This window comes from Ctenocephalides felis, unplaced genomic scaffold (genome assembly GCF_003426905.1).
Source record: "Ctenocephalides felis isolate EL2017-DRISC unplaced genomic scaffold, ASM342690v1 CF-g0.4_SCAFFOLD_01886, whole genome shotgun sequence".
Lineage (NCBI taxonomy): Eukaryota > Metazoa > Arthropoda > Insecta > Siphonaptera > Pulicidae > Ctenocephalides > Ctenocephalides felis.
In genome coordinates, this window is record NW_020538040.1 from 92,859,507 (window position 1) to 92,882,872 (window position 23,366).

The window sequence follows — 23,366 nt, forward strand, 5'->3', positions numbered from 1 at the left end:
ATGTTCGGCCCATTACTATAACTACTCTACGAAGTTAAAAAAAGTAACTTTTCAAATGTCTGGATAAGAGTAAATCTAATAAGCATCAAATATTTAATTAATTGTATGTCTTTAATATGATTCTTGTCTTTTTAAAACTTGCGTTAAAAAAATGTCTTAAAAGTTAGACTTGTATATTAACTGTCCCGTGTTAACTTTTATTTTTACTCTTTCCATGTAAATGCTGCTTTTGGTAAACGTGAAAAAATATAACATTTATTAAAAACAAAATTACTAAATTTTGTGCAGGATAGAGCGGAGCTTAGAAGTCCGCTGGCAAAAAGTTCCACCACCGATATCTCAAAAACCAATAAATTTAGGAATTTTTGAACAACAATAGTTGAAAAAAGAAAAAAAAAACATAACCAGCCACCACCTTGAATCTTTCGATGTCGCTATCGAAAGACAAACGGCAAAGTTTGAAAATCCGTAACAAAAGTTGTTTTTTTCGTTGTTAATTTTTTTGTTTATAATCCCTATAAAAGCTTACACGTGGGTGGGGTAAACAGGACCAACTGAACCTTTACCCTGAGGCGTAAACAATAAAAAATAGTAAATAAAAAAGTAAATTAAGTTAAAAGAACTACTTACCAAGAGATGAGTTGAATAAATAGTTATTCCAACTCTGCTGATGAATATTTCTGACAAAATACCAGATCAAGGTTATATACAACGTTATCTTTGTTAAAAATGTGCCCATTAAATTTATATTTTGCACTGGTCCAGTATTGTAGCTATTATTTTGTAAAATCCATTTGAAATTTAAAATAATAAAATAATAAAAATAATTAAAAATAAGACATTGGATCTATTCTTCCTCTGACTGACTCATGTTACCCCGCCTATGAAGTGAAAAGGACCAGGTGACAAATTTTGTGAAAAACAGCAAATAAAATGCATTTGAACAATAATAATTTAGGTGGGAGTATTACTAAAAATAGTAAGATAGCTGATTTTTATATGTATTATTTGTTGTTTGGTTTGGTTTTCACAATATGATTGTTCAAAGTCAAATTGTCCCTTTGTGCCCCGCTCTACCCTACGTACAAAAGCGGCTCAAGAAATAAAAACTACCAAATATTATCAAGCTTTTGATTCATTTTCATCACAGTGAAGGCAATAATGTACCATAGTAAAGATTTGACAAAAATAACCTAATGTTTTATAAATGCTTGTCCAATATAAAGAATTAACAAAACACGTAAATCGTGAAGCTTTATTTCACACTACATACGAAAATGATTGACCTAATTTTTCATTCCTGTATAACAAAATCAATTTTATTCTCATCCTGAAAGTTGCAAAAGCAAACACTTCATTTACAATACAGTATAAAAATTATTCTACATCATTTTTAAATGGGGCAATTAATTGATCACAATTATATAAATAAGAGGGATTATTATTTAAATCCAAAATTTCGCGAACCGAAAACAATAACATGAATAACAAAAAAAAAAAAAATTTAGAGATTGCTAATTGGACCTCATTAGTTAAAACTGTACTCGATGAGATCACGGAAATAACAATGTTGCATTTGTGGAACAAGGATTTAAATTTTAATTATAAAAGTTTAACTTATAATTGCATGTTTTTAATGACTTGGTCGCTTAGAATATTCTCATTACATATACTAGATAAATATTGTCTGGAATTATTCACCCATTTTATTTATTAACTTCCCGTTATTATCCCGGCAAGTTATAGTAATCGCAAAAAAATCGAAAATGAAAATTTTTATATATCTTCACGTTTCAGAGGTTTCTGAATATTTTGGCATACCTTAGAAAAAATGGATGTATGTGTGTGTGTGTGTGTGTGTGTGTGTGCGTGCGTGTGTGTATGTATGTGCGGATACAAATTTTCGTCGACGATTTCGGGAACACCGATCAACCGATTTGAATAATTCAAAAAACAATCGATTCGTATTGATAAGGAGACGTGCTGATTAGTTTTTGGCGAAGTCAGGTCTAGCCGTTCCGAAGATACGGGGCAAAAAGTGCCGAAAACGGTAACTCAGTTTTTAAGGGAACGGAGCGTCCGATTTTAATAATTCAAAAAACATTTTACTTGTATTGACAAGGTGAAGAACCGATCAAATTTTCATAAAGGCAGGTCTAGCGGTTTCGGAGATCTGATCAAAAAAGTAAAAAAAATGCCATTTGGCGGTCAAAAATGATCATTAGACATATGCACATCAAATTATCAGATATTTTATAAAGATTTTAACAATAAGAATAAATTTGGTTTACATTGCTATGGGTTCCGTACCAATGTTTACGCGTTAGACGTCGACGCGGCGCTTACGCGGTTTGATATTTCGTCTTTATGCAGTTAAAGCAGTACGATTGCTTTGAAAAAAAGTTTAGATCTTTCAAAATATGTCAAAATAAAGAAAACACTTTTTTTTTCAAAAAAAAAAAATTAAAAAAAAAATTAAAAAAATTTTTTTTTTCAAAAAAAAAGTAATTTTTTGTTTAATTGTTTGTCAAAAATCTTATTTTTTCGAAGTAAATTTTTTTCAAAAATGTTAATCGTTTTTTAAAAAATAATAATTTTTGGTACGGGAAGTTCCAGCAATTTGCCTTAAGGCTCGATGCCTGAATTGCCTTAAGACAGAATTCCACTTACAGCTAGTTTTTACATCATTAATAACTCAAGGCCTAAATCTATGTCGCTTCAATGTAATAAATAAACGAAGACGCATTGATTCATGACCGACGTACGAGGGACAAAAATTGCCCTGTTACCGTAATAGGGAAACAGGAGTAAAATTTTATATTCTGGGAAACATTGTTCATATGAAAAATGTTTATAGCATATTACTATAAATTATTCGCCCAGTATAATATAGAATCTGGTACCAAAAAACGTAATACTTTGAATGTTTCTATATAAAAAGCATAAGTCACATATTATTTTATGATGAAAAATACTTTTCGTTTAAAATAATAATTTGACATGATAATCATTAACCGGAACTGAAAGATGCTAGGTGATATTTGAATGTATCTTAATTACATTATATGTGTTACTGTGCAAACGGCATATTTTAAAGTTGTTTTTATAAATCTAAATATATAATGGTAATATACTAATTCAATGAATGAATAATTGAATTGTTATAATTCAAATGTATAAATTTTACTTACGAGAAAAACTAACGTCGTTAACGCATATTACTGCAGTAATAGATTCATCGGTAAATTATTATCAATATTGAAAAAAAAATTTTGATATTTATCTATATCAACAATTAACTTGCCGAAGGAGAAGTTTATGTTTTCATAAAAAAATCCGATTCGCTAATTTTATGTTTTCTCGACGTTTCAAGCCATTCTGAATCGAATGAGACCAAATTCGGAAAAAGTATGTGTGTGTGTATGTGAACAGATTTTTCGCCGTAAATCGACGTTTTCTCAAAAACGGCTAGATCAATTTCAAAATTCTAAAAGTCATTCGATGTATCTCGATGAGGACTAGCGTTTATCAATTGCGCGACGATCAGCCAAGCCGTTTCATTGTAAATAGCAGAAAAATGAACAAAAAATTGTCTACGTTTTAGCCCGCAGTTCTAAATCGATTTTGAAAATTCAAAAACTGTTCGAAAGATATTGATTGGGAATCGTGCTGATTAGTTTTTGGTAAGATCGGCCGGGCCGTTTTCTTGTAATAAGGTGTTAAAACATTTTTTTCGACGATTTCTATTGTTTTTTTTAACTTCCCGTAGGGTAAGTTATAGTAATCGCAAAAAAATCGAAAATGAAAATTTTTATATATCTTTACGTTTCAGAGGTTTCTTAACATTTTGGCATACCTTAGAAAAAATGGATGTATGTATGTGTGTGTGTGTGTGTGTGTGTGTGTATGTATGTATGTATGTGCGTGTGTGTATGTATGTGCGGATACAAATTTTCGTCGACGATTTCGGGAACACGGATCAACCGATTTGAATAATTCAAAAAACATTCGATTCGTATTGATAAGGAGACGTGCTGATTAGTTTTTGGCAAAGGCAGGTCCAGCCGTTCCAAAGATACGGGGCAAAAAGTGCCGAAAACGGTAACTCAGTTTTTAAGAGAACGGAGCGTCCGATTTTAATAATTCAAAAAACATTTGACTTGTATTGACAAGATGAAGAATTGATCAAATTTTCATGAGGGCAGGTCTAGCGGTTTCGGAGATCTAACGAAAAAGGTAAAAAAAAATGCCATTTGGCGGTCAAAAATGATCATTAGACATATGCACATCAAATTATCAGATATTTTATAGAGATTTTAACAATAAGTATAAATTTTGTTTGCATTCCTATGGGTTCCGTACCAATATTTATTCGTTAGACGGCGACGCGGCGCTTACGCGCTTTGACATTTTGTCTCTATGCAGTTAAAGCAGTACGATTGCTTTGAAAAAAGATCTTCCAAAATATGCCAAAATAAAGAAAACATTATTTTTTCCAAAAAAAATTTAAAAAAAAAAAAAAAAATAGATTTTTTTTTGAAAAAATTTTTTTTCAAAAAAAAGTAATTTTTTGTTTAATTTATAGTTTCTCAAAAATCTTATTTTTTCGAAGTAAATTTTTTTTAAAAATGTCAATCGTTTTAAGGCACGATGCCTTAATTGCCTTAAGACAGAATTCCACTTACAGCTAGTTTCTTTTTTTTTTGACTGTTGTTACCATAGTCTTATAATCATACTGAAATATTACGACCCTATGACAAATAGTTTAATTTTAAAAATTCGTCAAAGTTTGCAAAAATTAGTATCGTTTTTTTAGCGTTTGTCCAAATTAGACCTTTCATCGACGTTTGCTCAAAAACGCCTGAATTGATTTCAGAAATTTAAAAGCCATTTGATGTATCTCGATGAGGATTATCTTTTATCAGCTTTGTGCGACGATCTGCCGAGCCGTTTCTTTGTAATTTGGAAAAAAGTGTTAAACTTTTGTCTACGTTTAAGCTCATACCACCGAATCATTTAAAAAAAAAATTAAAAACCGTTCAAAAGATATTAGTTGAGAATGATATTGATTAGTTTTAGGTGAAAATCTACCTAGTCGTTCTCTTGTAATTAACAGTTGAAAAAAAATGTAAACCGATTTTTATAGAACTTTTTTTGGCGATATATATCATGGTCTTATAGAACTTACTGAAATGTTACGGCCTTAAGAAAAGTAGTTTAATTTTAAAAATTTATCAAAATTTAAGTAGTTTTTGGACGTTTGTTAAAATTAAAATTAGACGATTTACGTAGTATAACGATAGAGTACTTGGTCTTATTGAACATACTAGACCATTAAAGTCCTACGAAAACTGGTTCAATTATAAAAATAATTGATTTTTGAAAATTTGCTTTCAGAAAATACTCCGAATACGTTAAGTGTTCGTTCGTTTTCAATGATGTGTAATAAATCCACTCAAAAATCTTTTAATCACTCATGAATTAATTTATTTTTTATTGATTAAGTCGATTATTTACACATATCGGGAAGTTCATGTAACTTGCCTCAAGGCTAAATACCAATACCAACTAGTTAAATTCGCCTTTGAACAATTATTTTCACTCAAATCGATATCAACTTGTTTAAATGTTAGTCTTCATCTTATAATTTTCTTGCTAACTAAATTATTTGCAAATGGTAGCTTTTCTCAATAAAATATTACATTAATTACATACAGCAACGTATACATTTTTCCACTGAATCAGCAGCACATACTGTAACCTAAGTGTACTACAACTTAAAGGAGCCGCCTTATAAATAGGATGCGTTCTGATATTTAATCGGGATTCTCTAATTAATATTCAACCAGTAACCATATTATAACATATATTAAGATACTATAATATATATTGTATAATTTAAATATTATAAAGAATTAAATATTAAATATAATATAACAATTGTATTTGAATTGAAATAAATACTTTTCTATATAAAACCTACGTTATAAAAATATAACTTATTAGAAACAAAGTTGAAAAAATTGCTTTGCAGATACTACTGATATTTGCCTGAAAATTGATTCGGATTTAGATAAAAGTTGAGTGACCTATATAATGTTTTTCAATCAACTACTGAATTTTTTGTGTATTACTTAACAAAAAGTCATAATATTACAGTTTTATTTCCTTTGCCACTAGAATAATAAGTAAAACGACGTTTAAGCAGTAGGTTGCGTGTATCCTAATTAATATTACATGAACCTAGTTCACAAGTTCATTGGCCAAGAAACTTATATCATTTTTGTATGGAATTCATTAAAATATATTCTTATGATTCCTCGGAGCGCATGTCTATTCGAATATTCGGTCAATATAATATAGTATGAAAGTATGGAAATGAAGAGAATATTCAAGTGGTGATAAGGTACAAACTATACAGACCCAATTATGAAACCAAAAGGTAACAAGTTTTTTACTTTAACTTTGAGGAGAAACAGAGCCGGTTGCAGTTATTTAGATAATAGTTAATTTAAAAAAAACATAATACAAATCATTATTGAAAGATGGAAACTTATTTACTTGCTTAGCTTACAGTAACCCATAGTAAATTTATTTACTTGAGCTTATAGTAACTAACATAGTATATATTATTAACACCAATATGACTTTTGATTATAAACAAAATTCAGTTTTGGTCAGCTTACTAACTTTTATATCGGTTAAGACCAAAATATTTGAATTTAAAAATATGAAAGCAAAAATGTTTTCTTATAAGCAGCCTTCATTTTATATGCTACTTCTAGAATTGGAACTTTAGTACATGACGTATAAGTAAACGTAAGTTCTACAGATGAAATCTAATATGAGAACGATTTTGTTGAAAAGACTAATGTAATGGGTAATAAAACTTAAAATAATAGAATTCCGTTGGTTAAGTACAGAACTCTAATTATAGTTGGTTTAAATTGTCTCCTTCCAATTTACTCATTTCTATTCGCGTCTCGCATATGAAATGCAATTCCAGAAATTTTCATCAACTTTGAAGAATATATATTTAACTACAAAAAAGGTCTTAATACAATTTCCTCTTAGTTTGTTATCTACTTTTGAGAATCTTTCTCGCCAATTTAACGTCCCGATAAATTACATTATCAATAAAAAGAAATAATTCTGTTTCATCTTATCTTCAATGTCAAAATCTTACTACAAAACAAGCAATTTGACCATCAAGAACCAACCTTTAGAGTTCCAATAGTGTGACATCTGTAAAAAATGTGTCCGTGAAATATGTATTTCAAACTGAAGTAGTAATTAGCTTATTTGTAATAATTGTATTTCAAGAAACAATGAATCTTATTATGATTCTATTAAACTATTGGAGCATGGCATTAAGCCTTAAGGCAAATTGCTGAAATTTCCTATACAGAAATTTAAACTTTTTAAAATAATTATTTTTTGTTTAATGTAGTTGGTTTGCTTTAGACAGTATAATTACTAAAAGTCAAAATGAACCATTGTGTCTCGCTCAATCTCCATACTAATTTCGATGTGTTTCTAACAAGTTGACTATAAATAATCTATATAATTTCGACAGTTTCTACATTTTTATTTCCTTTTGCAAGATTATCTTGACACTTTTATTCAATACTCCCATATTTAAAATTTATATTGTCGCAATTATTCGCGAAGTTTATTCTGTTCTTGATTCTATACATATGTAAAGATTTACTTATCGGCTGAAGTACCCGAAAACTCTAGTTCCGAATTAACATTATTGAACAAATCTTGCATTTTATTATAAATACATTTGAGAATTATTGTTCGTCGTTTAAAATAATTCAATTATTATAAACAATATTTGGGCTTAACTTAAGATAATTTTAGTTTTATATTAGCGCAGAGTTTTTAAGCCCGAATTTTCGACATATTATACTCGAGTTTAAATTTCTCAGAACAACTTTATCTTCAAATTCCATAATTGCATATACAAATATATCTCTGAGTGGTTCTATAGTATAAACAAATGTCAAAATCATATCTCAACTCGTTATTAAACTGAATATTTATTGCTATCCAAAGGGCTTCAGATCGTGTTACAATAAATAGAATCGGACTGATAGATAATGGTGTTTATTTCGTCTTAAAACCGTAAAATTGTAACGGTTTTTTAAAGTGACATCTGCGCCAAAATATTTTATATCATAAATCAGTGATTTCCAACCTGTGAGGCGCGCCCCCTGGGGGGGGGCCATACCGTTCCAAGGTGGACGCGAAGCTGTTTCAAAAATATTATTTTTAAATGCTGAGTAAGTGTCAAAAACAAATCAACAAAATATTTAAAGTACTTCTGAGAGTGTTTGAGCTCAAAAAAGAAATTGCTATATTTCTTGCTGATAACAAAAGAGACGGAGCAGTCTTGTTTTAGGACACAAAGTTCCTCGCAAAACTTGCGTATTTAGTTGATATTTTTCAAAGACTTAGCGATTTAAATAAATCAATGCAAGGATCTCAAATTCGTGCTTTTGTTCAGAAAGACAAGATTACGACTTTTATGAAAAAATTAGAACTGTGTATAGCTAGTATCAAATAATTTTATAACTTTAACATGTTTCCCACTTTTAAAATTACTTGTGTTACTGACGAAATAGAAGTAAGTAAAGATCTTATTATTATATCAGTCATATGACTAGTCTACGAAACCAATTTTCCCATTACTTTATCTAATTACGTCCAAATACGAATGGATTAGAAATCCATTTGTCATTGAGAAACATGATGATTTTGGTCATTCAACAGCAGAGCAGAAAATGATAATTGATTTATCTAGTGATAACACATTGAAGCAGATGTTTCAGGACGAAAATATATTGTTGAATTTTGGTTACCAGTAAAGGACGATTTTCCTACTTTGACAAATAATGCTTTAGAAATTTTATTACCATTTGTGAGATCTTACGTATGTGAAACAGAAAATTCTTATAATAAATAGTTATGTTTGTATGTATATTTTTTATAATACTGTGTATTATTTGGTATAATTTCAGTTATATTAAGTATATTCAAATTAAATTGTTAAAAAAATAAGAAGGGGGGGGGGGCGCAATATTTTTTTCATTTGAAAGAGGAGCGCAAGGAAGAAAAGGTTGGAAACTGCTGTCATAAATACTCACAATCAACTTACTAAATATTTTTGTTTGAATTACAATTATAAAATATTATTTTAAGTGACACGTATCGCCGTTTGAAAATAATAAAGGACCATTATATTGTTTTAAATAAAAATACTCAACAATTTAGTATGTTATTATTCAACTTGATAAAGTTTTGCAACTTAAATTAGTATAAAAAATTACAGTTTTAAAGTCTTTAAAACTTTTGAAATTATGCTCATTTAATACATTGGATACAGACAAAATAATTTATTAGAATGATGTAATATAATCCTTAATGAGTTTTTGGTCTTTTTTACTAATACGTTTGATTTCAGTGAAATGCACTCAATATACTCTATACTGATGTTGAGTTAATTAAATTGTATATAATTTTGTTAAATTATTAATAAAAAAATAAACTTCTTGTTTTTTATATTTATATAGTTGCATATATATATATATATATATATATATATATATATATATATATGTATATATATATATATATATATATATATATATTATATTTGTACTAGTAACTATCAATTTTCTTTACATTTGTTTAAGATAATAAAAATACCGGTATTGGCGGTAAAAAAGAAAATATCTAAATACCGGTATTGAAATTTTTTATCGGTATTGCATTCCCTAACATGATCTCATCCCATATCCGCATTAGTATAAATAGATATAAATATATTATTCTATACTGTACTGAAATGTACATTTATTGTAGATTTTCCATCATATGGAACTGTTGTTGAAACACGTTGAACTTCAAATTTTTTTAAGTTGAAATAAATAAATACATCCACTTTGCAAATAATTGTCCATAGTTCAAAAAATTTTCAAATAGTGAAGATTAAGTCCAATCAAAATGGAGCATGAAGCAAAACCGCTTGCTACGAGCTTATCTCAACATGTAAATGATGAGGTTAGGAGAAGATGGCTAAAAAATTGGTTGTATATTATAACTGTGTTTATTTTAAATAGAATAATTATAAAACCAAATGCTTATTTGAAACATTTACAAAAATAAAAATAATATAAACAAATATGTTTGTAAAAAAATCTAATTCAGTAAGATCATTCAGTCTATTCTTTCAAAAACGTATCTAATGCAGTTTGCATTTTCTACTGCATTCTTTTAAAACTTGTTAAGCGGGTAAAGCATCAATACTACCCCATCTTGCGTTTGATTATGTCAAATTTTTGTTCATTTTCATCAAATTAATCCACACAATGTCAGTTATAGTTGTCAAAGTCTTAATTCAAATTTCTTTAGCTCAAAATCACTATCAATATTGTTGTTATTCTCTTTATTGATTTCTTATTGTCATACTTAACAGCAATCAGAACCTTACGTCCTATGAGCTATTGGGCTGAAACTTCTCCTTACTTCTTATTTTTAGATGGTAACTCAATGGTTAATCCATCCATATTTGATAATTTTATTGTTAGAATTAATCTAATAGAGCTGACTTGGAAACATACTGCTATCTATATTTCCAAGTGAAACCCAATGTCACTACAGCTTGACACAAAGCTGTTCGAAGCGGGTTTTGAACTCGTGACCTCTAAATCAAGTCCCTTCGGCCTTAACCGCTTACCTACGGGCGGGCCCTCTTGTTAAGTAGTTGCACTTTCTTGAACTATTTCTATGACATCTTTCACATTTACTTAGTATACACCGATTTGATAATAACTTTTGAGAAATCCTCGCTAAAGCCAAAAAGCGCTAAAACCAAACAGCACTAAACAAAGCAACTTTAAGCAAGGTATAATATAATGAAATTGTTAAAATACGTTTAGTTACTATTGCATTGTCACCGATACTGACAAATGTCAGCTGATCCACAAGTCTTAGCCCAGCTTGGTACTCTTGTCAAGTTATCATTAAACTAGCAAGTGTTAGTTATTAAAAATTGAGATGGGTAAGATTTATTAAAAAATCGTGCCCTTTTCTTGCTTAGTCTTCTTAGCGGTCTGTGAATCGCTTGAAGAGTAGGATTTGTATGCTGGATTAATTTATTGTTGAAAAATGAACTTCTAATTAGTTCATTTCATAGTTGTCTATTAAAATATACTGTGTCCAACGTGTGAGTGAACTCATATAGTGTTGTCATTTTTAAGGCCTTGTCGGTGATACTATGTTTAGTATATTGGACAACCATTAGGCTCCAGGTTTGATACCTACCTCGGTCAGCCAGGTATCAAGCACTAGTAATATCATTTATTCATCAAATCCATCTTTACTTGAAATTTTTTTTTTTTTTTTTTTAAATTTTATTGGCCTCCGCTTTACAGCATTTTTAGCCACATACATTATTCATTTTATTCTTCATCATATTCTATACAATTCTTACATATATATTTCTTATACATTCATCATATATATACTATCTCTTCTTATATCCTAATCTTCCATCCAATTTTCATTCTTCTTCTTGTTTCTCAATATGTTCTTCTCATCTTCTAAACTTCTTTTTTCCTATTTTTACTTCTATTTTTCTCGTATTCTACAAATTAACAATTATTTGGAAGCGCCAGGAGTCGAACCATCGATCTCCGGCATGTGAGTCGGACATGCTACCTCTGAGCTACGTCCGCCACTACTTGAAATTATATATCTAAAATTTGTTTCGAAGTGAAAACAGCCCATCAGCAGCATCAAATTTAAATATGTTATCAGTATTAGGAAAATTCTAATAATAAAAATATATCAAATATGGATAAGCAAGACGTTGTTGAGAAGTTCCATCATAAGCGCTTATAACACTGTTAAGTACTGATTGCTGTTTAAAAATAACAAAAAAACATATGTTTTTTAACCCTTTCCGCTCGACGCCAATTTGGACATTATCTACTAGCAACTCGGCGCCGCATTCTGCCGAAAACGTACTTGCTTAAACATGGTATTACTATGTACAATTTTTAAAACCGAAAAAAAAATAATGCTATGCAAATTGTTTTACATGAACTTGTGGACATTGAAAGAACATACATTCATAATAATTTCTAAATTTATGCATTATAATTAATTTACTGATAAGAGAAATTTGATAAAATAAATAAAATTCTATTTTAGAAATGGTTGGCAAGCCGCACAAAAATATTTAAAAGGTCGCATGAAGCCCGCGAGCCGCCAGTTGCTAATTCTTGATCTATTCTATTCAACACTTCAACACGAACTGAGTCATAACGGAGATAATCGAGTGATATGCTAGACTTACGTTGTCCCCTCTGAAGAATAGCTGTGCGGAAAGGGTTAGGATGTAATTTGTTGAATTGTCACTTTAATATATAACGGTTTCAAATTCATTAAACTAATAAAGCTGGGTTACCTAAACAATATTAAAAATTTCGATGTAATTATATTAGTCAAGTATGTATGTCAAATAATGGCAATGAACTCTAAATCACAGCGTTCTAGAAAAAATATCCGTTTAGTTTCTTTAAATTGAGAAGGCAACGTGGCATTTTTTCCATATTTCAGCTGAACTGACCATTCGTCCAACTTTGACCTTTACGGATATAGCATATCTCGAGTAATCACGCAGGGTGTTTCTGCTGCCGCGGTAAAGAGAAACGTGCGGAGAGCAGTATCGACCGCGTTTGTAAACTGTCGCGATTTCCACACCGCGCGAAAGACTTCGGGACCGCAATTAATTTTGGCCCAATCTGCCGCCCGAATCTGTTTGATCGACACTGCGATAATATGATACAGTAAACCAAAGCACACGCAAACCTTTTACTTACTGCTTTTTGGCGTCGATAATGATTTTTACGAAGTAAGCAGTCCTAATGCGAAATTGATGAGAGCTAAATTGTTTTAGGTGTAATAAGGGCATTGACAACATAATAATGAATTTTGGTACTTCGTCTAAGAAGACTTATTTCTTTGTTTTTGAATATCAATCAGAACTTAACGGCTCAATGAGCTGTTGCGATAAACCTTATTATTAACAAAGTCGCGTTTTAAAGAGCAACCCAATAGTCATCTATCTATATTTGATTTACAGTAGTACCCCGACAAACAAGCTTCATTCGTTCCAGTAACCACGCTCGTATGTCGAATCGCTCGTATCTCGTATCTCACAATGGTTTGCTAAGTTTTCCAATATTGTTTTTTCCTGTCCATTCAAGATATTGCGGAAATGAGTTTCGTTGAACAATGTCCATGGTCGAATTGTATGTAACTGTTTTTGGGTCATTTTTATTCACAATCTTTTAAAGCTCAAAAATCTGCTAATAAATTATTGTAAGGTTGTAGTTATACCCTTTATCAACTCTTTATTTTTTTTAAACACAGTACATATCTATGATGTGTTACACTCGTCCATCCTCGCGATCCTCATACTTTTCAATAATTTCGCTCTTTAATTCAAAAGACATCATAGCCCGCTTTTAGACCCATGATTACAAATAAACATAATATTTTGTAAGCAAAAAAAGTGAACTCAACATATACAGGGTGTCCCAGACCTTGACGTCAAGCCGAAACGGGGTGATAGTATTGAACTTAACTGTGCTAAAAAAATTAGTAAAGAAATTCTCACGTTATTTGGAAATTATGACCTTTTAAGTGCAACCTAGATCTTTCGTGAAATTATGGCCATGTTTCGGTTTGTGCGGTTAATTTTTACTAATTTTGTTCATTTAAACTTTGGAACCGTAACCGTGAATGACATTTCCAGGACCACAATCATAAACAATAACATAGTTGCTCCAAATTTAAGAAGTTGAAGACAAAGTTTAACGAACTTGCTGAACCCAGACTTTAGTACATTTTTTTGAAAGGAGGGGCTCTCAAAGTCGACGGATTTTGTAAATTTTAAATTTATAGTTCAACAAAAAGTCTTAACTCTTGAAAATTTCGGGCAATGTGTTATTGTTTTTGATTGTGGTCTAAGAAATGTTATTCAGGGTTACGGGTTAAAACTTTAAATTAACAAAACTTAAAAAAATTGACCACAATAAGCGAAAAATGATCATGATTCCACCAAAGCTCTAGCTTGAACTTAAAAGCTCATAACTTACAAATAACGTGAGTTATTTTTCTAGTTTTGTTCAGGACAGTTAAAGTCAATACTTCAATACTACCGTTACTGTTCGTCGTCAAGGTCTGGAAAACCCTGTATAACTGTACAATCACTATTATTGCACAGTCAAAATTTATAACGGAAAAATAATCCTCGATATATTCGAGTGGGTAAATCGTTACTACACAATTAATATTAATATAAAATAAATTGCACTGCCACAATATTTCAATGATAGAAGAATCATTGTTGCAACCGACAAACAAATCATATTTTCATTTTGTCATTAACATTTTTCGAGAAAACTGCTTCAACATACGAATTCTGCTCGTACGCCAAAGCAACGGACGCTCCTTTGTCGGCTCGTATCACGAAACACGCGTATGTCAGGAGTATCACGTAAGGAGTATCAGTAATAAATTTCTTTAATACTAAAATGTTTTTAGTAAATTGATGCAGCAATGACGAAAGCTAAAATCACTTGGAAACATATTCTAGATCTATATTTTCAAATGAAAACCCATATAACTACTGCTATCAGGATGGCCGATGAAAACAACAAACATTTAACCCTGTGGTTGCAAGGTCAAAGCTCATACCACTGAGCCTCAACAATCCTTAAAAAGATATAAAAAGAGGTTGTTAAAACTATATGAAATAGTAGTAAAATCGCATTGCATAATATACTAATAAATAATACACAATTATATATTTGTCTGATTTATACGTCTCGCGTCAACCATAAGTCATTTTATAAGCAAACTTTGGAAAACAAGGCATATCTACATGTCTTTCTTTTATTGCTGCGTTTATTATGCTAATAAAGAAAAATATACGTCCAGAACACGACACCATAAGATTAATTAATTAAATTTGCGTACCTTATATATCTGTTGTGCGAATTAATTCAATAATGTTTTATTCACATTTTGGCCTTGGCGTAATCATATGATTATGGTCATTTTCATCATACTCTCACAAATTAAATTTTCTGTATCATATTATCTGTACCTGAAAACTAGAAAATAATAAGATCAATGATTATGATTTGCAATCACATAACTTGACAAAGACATAACTCGCAAGATTACTTACTTACTTATATAAATAATTACATGCCCCTGTATGTGTAGCCAAGCCATCTTTAATCTCATAAAAGTATCATCATAAAATAAGTTACTTGTCAAAATAAATAAAGAAGGTATGCGGGATAGTTTATGAAGGGAACAAACATTTATTTCGTTAAGTTGGCATAAACCAAAATCATGTGAAACAGTTACTGACAAGGAAGTTTATTTTTTCAAATATTGAATTAATTTGATTTTGACTTAAAATTTTATTGATTCAAATATGTTTACTTAAAATCAATTTCAAATGGATCATATTTAAATTGGAGTTTGCCATAAGAATATTAAATATGAATTATATTTGAAACACAGATTTATGAATTTTTATTAGATCCATTTGTCAAATGAATCCGAAATTATATAAGTTCATACTTATATGGTATATTGACATTTCTGATAGATTCGAAAAGCATACAATCCTAAATATTAATAACTTTGTATTTAAATTCTTCGCGTTTCTTCTTGGAAAACGTAGACGAAAGTTCAAATTTTGGCTCTCATACACACGCATACATTTTTCAATTTTGGTCTCAAATGATTCCAAATTACTTGAAATGTCAAGAAAATAAATACAGCATGTGTGATTTTTTTTGACAAAAACATAAACTTCCTTTAGGAAGTTAATAATTAAGACTAAATGCACATTAGTTTAGAAATTAAAAAATAAATGATAAACAGCACCTATAAGTTGTCATCCGAATATTAATAATAAGACTAACACTTGTTCATGGTCTAAGAATATGTTATAATATTATAATACGTATTGCAAACATTAAATAAAATTGCATAAATATATATTAATTGAATGAAGGTGTATCACATTTCGAGTAAAAGGCAGTGTTTTGTTTCTAGGCAATAAAAGTGTATGATCCTAGACAATATACTAATATTGGTGTATGATCTGTAAACTAACTGAATTTGTAATCGTAAAAGCATTTTTATAATATATAATATTGGTGTATGATCTGTAAACTAACTGAATTTGTAATCGTAAAAGCATTTTTAACACAGTATTATATATACAAAACTATTGAGTAGAATTTTTCGATGTATGCTTTTATTAGTAAATGATTTTCGAAACAACATTCCAAAATCAACTATTTATTTCACGGAGTTGTCATTAGATCTTGGAGCATTAGATTCATTAATGACCTCAACCCTATGTAATTGAATAAATTAACCTGCAACAGCCTTTTGTTATTGCCTTAAAAAAATATATATATTTTCCCAAAATGTAAACTAAACTAATTATATAAACCTATATTATATGTAGATATAGACGACAACATTGCAGTTGTAGCAGTTGATTAAGATCCAACAGTTGTATCTGTTGTTAAGATACAGAATTATCTCATCTTCGGTAGTAGAAGATCAAAATAAATTACTCAACACATTAAATCTCTCTTCGTATAAATACTTGCCCACAAGTATCTTTAAGAGGTGAACTTTTGCTTAAAAAAGATGTGATTAATTATCGGTGGAATGCACCTGCACAGAAGTTTTCCTTGGAATCCCCACATCGGGTTATTTTATGAAGGAAACAAACATTTATTTCTTTAAGTTGGCATAAACCAAAATCATGTGAAACAGTTACTGACTTAAGGAAGTTCATTTTTTCAAATATTGAATTAATTTGATTTTGACTTAGAATTTTATTGATTCAAATATGTTTACTTAAAATCAATTTCAAATGGAAATAAAAACTCAGTGAATTAAGCTTGAAATGTCTGAACTTTATTGGCTTCTTGGTAGAAGATCTGAAAAATCTCTAGTCAATAAATTTCTTCTGTATAAAACTATATTTAACCCATATGGTCATATGGAATTGAACTCTGGGGATGTGCAAGTAAATCTAAATATATACTAATGCAGAGACTACAATCTGAAACTTTTAGAAATATCACTGATGCTTCCTACTGGTATATTTCTAACTATATAATTCATGATAAATTGAAATTGAATATTTCATTTGAAAAATAAGTTAAGAAGGATAGATGCTATAAATCTTGAAGATTGAAGACCATTCTAATGAATTGTCAACTTCTCTGCTTAATTCTCCAATAGTGAGGTGTCTCAAAAGAAATTGACCAACAGATTCAATTTACATTATATCAATTTAGTTTTATTCCTATTTGCAAATCTATCATTGGGGAAATTTTGCTTTTAACTCACCTTAAGCAATTAATATATATTAATGTGAATGTGTTAATATGTATATGTGTAAGTGTTATTTTTTGTATGTGTTATAGGTTTCTTATGATCTACCAAGCTTTTGAAAATTACATTAATTTTGATTGCTGTTAAATAAATATAGAAAAAAGTATATATATATATATATATATATATATATATATATTAAGTCTACCGGAAAGTTCTGTCCCAATCTATGACATCATATTCATCACGTTTATTACATGTTTAATTATTGCAATTTCGGCTCTATATTTTTATTTAATATACACATGTTAATGTAAAACATAAACTGTAATGAAATTGATTCACATTAGTCTTAAGTGTAAAATGATAGCATATCCATGGCTACTGACAAAGTTAGTCTATGTAGAAATTTACTGAAATTGGTGATGGTACAGTTTCTGATAGCACATGCAAATTTGAAACAGATGATTTCAAAATTTTCAGGGCCTCACGGTGTTAAGAAATCCTCAATAATAATGGCAATTATCTTATATTATTCAAGTAACTTAACTGGCATCAAGAAAAAAGTATTTTGTTTTATTCCTAAAACGGATGGAATTTTCTGGTTGACCCAATATATATAAGCATATCATATTACAGTCCAAGCAAATGATTTGACATACCACATTTCTGATCAAGTTTTAGTAAAACTTACTTAAATCTAACTTAAGTTTATATATATATATATATATATATATATATATATATATATATATAATAAATGTTGAATATGAACAATACAACACTCAAATTTTTAACATACAATTTATTTAATAATTACAGATGTTTCGAGACCATGGTATACCTAATCTTCAGTGTAATTTCAAAACAGTTAATTATATACTAATACATTATTTAATTTTTTATTTAAATTACATTTAATTTTTTAAAATCTCTTACAAAGCTTGACTAAACATTGCTTTAAAACTTGATAAAGTACTAAACATTGAGATAGTTGGTGTTTTTTGAATTTTCAAAAACTTAATGTAATTTAAATAAAATATTAAAGAATGTGTAAGTATATAATTAACTGTTTTGAAATTACACTGAAGATGAGGCATACCATGGTCTCGAAACATCTGTAATTATTAAATAAAGTGTGTGTTAAAAATCTGAGTGTTGTATTGTTCATATTTAACATTTAATATTCGTTCCACTCATATCACAAAATTCTATAATATACACACATATTATATATATATATATATATATATATATATATATATATATATATATGCATAATAACCACAGCCAATGAATAAAAGACTTGTATAACCGTCATATTATAAAATATATTTCCATATTTTTTGAAAACTTAAATTACAAATATAATCAACAGCTGTGTTGAGTTATAAATAAAACTGACAATCATATTGTCAGTTAATCAGTCACTTCATATCGACAAACACTTAAAATAGCAGAGATAGCTTTTGCACAATTCAAATAAAAGATAAATAAATGCATGTAAAGCACTGACAATGTTTGTAGAAAAAAACAAATAAGAACTGTGATATACAATAACAAAAATTATATATATATATATATATATATATATATATATATATTTATATCAATTGTTTTTTAGACATTGCAACATACTTAATAAAATTAGCAGCCAATTTATCAAATTAATTCAACATGCAGCAAATTAAACCAGAAAAAAACAAAGAACAAAATAAAACAACATTTTTTAAAAAGAAAATTTTAATTAACAATAAACATCGAAATATAACTACTATTTTAAAATAAAAGAAATTAACTTTCAAAATATTTAAAAAAAGTAACAAAGCGTAATCGACCATGTAGCTTTGGTTAGTTTTTTTATTATAAAATTGTAATTATGTTCTGGTGTTTATTGTTAATTAAACCTTTCAGTTAAAAAAAATATGTTAAATTTGTATTATGATTTTTTCGGGTTTGAACTACTAAATAATGACACATAAAAATTGTGAACAAGTGAAAATATTATCCCATTTTTTAATTCAACGAATTGGCGGCTAATTACATATATATATATATATATATATATATATAGTTATCATTAATTATATTATATTAACACTTTGATGACCGGCCACATGTTAAATCGTATTTTTCTGGCCAAACGTTGTTGACCAAAACTAGACGTATTTGTAAAAGATATTTTGTGCCATTACATTGTAGATGATTGTTATACTGCTTATAATATGAAGATAAAATATTAAAAACTGAATAAAAAATAAAATTCATTAAAATTTATCTTCATTGTGTTACTTCCACATCCTATTACAAATTAATAGCCGGTGACATGAGATAGATTTTCAGTAGCATTGCCAGTCACCAAATTGTTAAAATATAATTCTAAGAAAGATTGCATAACATAATTAGTCAGTCTATTGCACATACCCATGATTTAACTTTATCAAATTGTACAAAAATTACATTATAAAATACTGTAGTAAAATTAATAGAAGATTATATTTCACAGTCATCAAATGCTGTTATTAATTTTTCACTCACTTTACATTCTTGAGCTTCTACCATAGAATCATACACATGCAAAAACCTAAGAGAGTTGGCACGCAATTCACCTGCTTTGAATAGAGGACCCATGAGCTTGTTGTAAAGTCGAACTGACAAAATCTGCATGAAGGAAATATTTTTTGCGAGTTGTTCTTGAAAACTTTCTGTCAATGGCCGAACAGCATTCTCATGGGGTGATTTCGGCTGAAAAAAGATTACATTATATATACATACACACACATTTGTTGAAATATTAAGTGAAAAACAAATATGTTACATATCATAGTAAGTTATGTAACAAGTAAGTTCAGTCATATCGTATTGTGCAATGAAGTTGAATGTGATCATAGAAAGTTCATATGAGCAATAAATGTTTATTTGCAGCGAAATAGTCGAAATAAAAAGCAATAAATAATTAATAATTAACCATTTATTGTGTAAGTTTCAATACTGTATGCGTATCATCATTCAGCAAGTTGAACAAATTCAAACCAAATAAAAAACGCAACATACAAATTTTAAAGACGTTGTATAATGAAAAAACAAAAACAAAAAGTTATATAATAAAATTATGTAGTAAGTCACATGATTAATAAATTGTAAATAATTTACACTGAAATTGTTTCACAATTTGTTAATCATGTGGCTTACTGCATTTTTTTTTTTATTATTATTATTATTTTTGAACAGCAATCAGAATCTTACGTCCTATGAGCTGTTGGGCTGAAACTTCTCCTTACTTCGTATTTTTTAGATGGTAACCCAATGGTTAATCCACCCATATTAACATATTGCTATCTATATAGTGAAAATCGTTGTCACTGCTGCCTGACAACAGGCTGCTCGAAGTGGGTATCGAACCCGTAACCTCTAAAACAAGTCCCGTCGCTCTTAATCGCTTACCTACGGGCGAGCCCACTGCATAATTTTATTATTTAATTTTATTGACGCTGTGTTTTCTTCCAGGTATGAATTTGTTATATGTGCTGAATGCTAACACAAACATACAATGTCAAAATGTTTTTATTATTAAGAGTTTTTATTTCGATTATTTGCCTGCAAATAAACATTTCAAGAATATGTTTCAAAGCCAGACAAAAAAATCATATATATATATATATATATATATATATATATATATATATATATATATATATTAGGGTGGTCCTTAAAATGACCATTTTCGAATTTCCTTGCTCCCAGGGGCTCAAATGGTTCCAAATAAATGAAAAACAATTCTCTAAAAGTTTTAGCTCTTAATATTAACGTTTAGATAGAGCGCAATTCAATCAATGTTTGTATGGGAAGAGCATGGAAAAATTTTTGAAAATTTAAAAAAAATGTTTTAGGTATAACTTAGCGACAAATGAATAAGTTTTATTCATTTATTTGTTCGCTAAATTACATCTGAAAAACATTTTTTAAATTTTTGAAAATTTTTCCATGCTATTTCCATACAAAACTTTGATTGAATTGCGCTCTATCTAAACGTTAATATTAAGAGCTAAAACTTTCAGAGAATTGTTTTTTATCAATTTGGAACCATTTGAGCTCCTGGGAGCAAGGAAATTCGAAAATGACCATTTTAAGGACCACCCTAATATATATATATCAGAAAATCAGCTTTATTAATCTATACTTTTCAGTAATTGTTTCATAAGTCCAATATGCTTACATCCATTTTCTTGTTCTAAATTCATTATTAAAAACATCCCAGTTTTCCACTAAATGACGGTCTCGATAAAGACTGAAACGTATGGATTAATAAAGCTGAGTTACTAATTGTTTTAGTTTTTTTTTTTTACTTGGTGCTATTGCCCGACTCAACACACTTGTTTTAATATATATATATATATATATATATATATATATATATATAAATATAAAACAAAAGTTTGAAACAGGTAATTTCGACGTTCCTGTTCCAAGAGAGCATCTTTGATAGACTCCGTTATTGTTAAGGTGATATTGGAGCAAGATTTTTTTCTGAAATGTCCTATTCACATGTTTACTAGTTCAGATATATACACATAGATGAGTGTGTGGTTAGTGATGACAATTGCACGGCAGAAATGTTTTTTGAAATTATACAAATTTACTACAACAAATTTTGAAACAAGTGAATTTTTGTAAATATCAACTACCTTTTTAATATAAATATGTGCTGGAACCCCCAAATATTTATTAATAATTTTTTCGTAACTCAGAAAAGTTTTAGGATGATCTCCTGTTTTGATCTTCTCTATATAATTATCGGCTAACTGCAAATATAATAATACTATTTAATAAACGAATTTGAATGCCTTATAAACAATTATTTCACACGAAAATACCTGCAAGTCAAAAATGCCCTTAAGATCAACTTTATAATGACAAAAAAGACTATCAGCTAAAGTGTGGGTTTCACATGTAATCTTCTTTACATCAGGATTCTCTAAAATTTGCTTTATCTCCTTTGGCATACTTCCCAAGCTCAAAATGTCAAAGAAATAAATATTGTGTGAGGTACAAAAGGCAATAATATGAAGGCAATTTATTCGTATGTAGGTATCTTCAGCCATGAATCCTATGTATTCCCTATCTTTGAGATCATCGATTGCATTCCTATATACTTTATCATACGAATTGATTAGCTTGTAGGACTTAGCAAGATTTTTAATATCTTCATAATCTTTGGTAGTTGTGACATCCTCACTGTTTGGATCCGAAGAATCATCACTAGTGTCCCTTTTTAGAATGGTGACATTTGTAACGTCATGATTGAGGATGTTACGGATGCCTGGAACACTGGCCCCATTTTCCAGATAGGTTACATCGGTTAAGCGAAAGCGAAACTTTTCAGAATCATAACCTACTACAACACCTTCGACGGGTCCGTACATATTTGTCTCAGCAATGATATGATCATTAACTTTAACATCATTCATGCTTATTTTTTGATCTTCCGATTCGTATTCAGACATCTTAAATAGAATATATTTATCACAGTTATTCGAAATTTAGTTAGTTGATTAGTTATTATCACAGAATATTGGTAAAGGTAGCAGTATATTTTGGCATATATTGGCAAATTAATATATTTTTAATTAAATCTGATTTATTTTGAACTTTCCACGTTTTTGTCACAAACATTCATAACCTTCAATAACTTTGCAACATACAGATTTACTATACAGTGCTACCAATTCACAAAATTATTTTTGGTCAGTGGTTGTAAACGTGTGCGGACAAAAACATTTGACATTTCTTGGCTTTATATTTATTTTGTCACAAAATTATTATTATAATTGAATAAGATCTTCATTAATAGTATTTCTTATTCATCAAAATTCGTTTTGACCTTCCTTCTCGATAAAAGTGAATGA

At 29.0% G+C, this 23,366-nt stretch overlaps 1 protein-coding gene across 1 annotated transcript; it reads right to left on the minus strand.

Annotated features, from left to right (window-relative positions):
- Window positions 1-19,417: 19,417 nt before the first annotated feature.
- LOC113377837 (protein Exd1 homolog) lies at window positions 19,418-23,130 on the minus strand. The gene is made up of 3 exons (XM_026618271.1): window positions 22,335-23,130; window positions 22,146-22,262; window positions 19,418-20,205 (listed from the first exon to the last, which is right to left on the minus strand). The coding sequence occupies exons 1-3, from the start codon at window positions 22,962-22,964 to the stop codon at window positions 19,954-19,956; spliced, it is 999 nt and encodes a 332-aa protein (XP_026474056.1). The 5' UTR covers window positions 22,965-23,130; the 3' UTR covers window positions 19,418-19,953.
- Between the last annotated feature and the right edge of the window lie 236 nt (window positions 23,131-23,366).

Coding starts and splice junctions, on each gene's coding strand:
- LOC113377837 (XM_026618271.1), bottom strand. CDS start 22,964: ATGTCTGAATACGAATCGGAAGATCAAAAAATAAGCATGAATGATGTT. Junction 22,263..22,334: donor AGGGCATTTTTGACTTGCAG/GTATTTTCGTGT, acceptor TTATATTTGCAG/TTAGCCGATAATTATATAGA. Junction 20,206..22,145: donor CACATATTTATATTAAAAAG/GTAGTTGATATT, acceptor ATCTTTTTTCAG/CCGAAATCACCCCATGAGAA.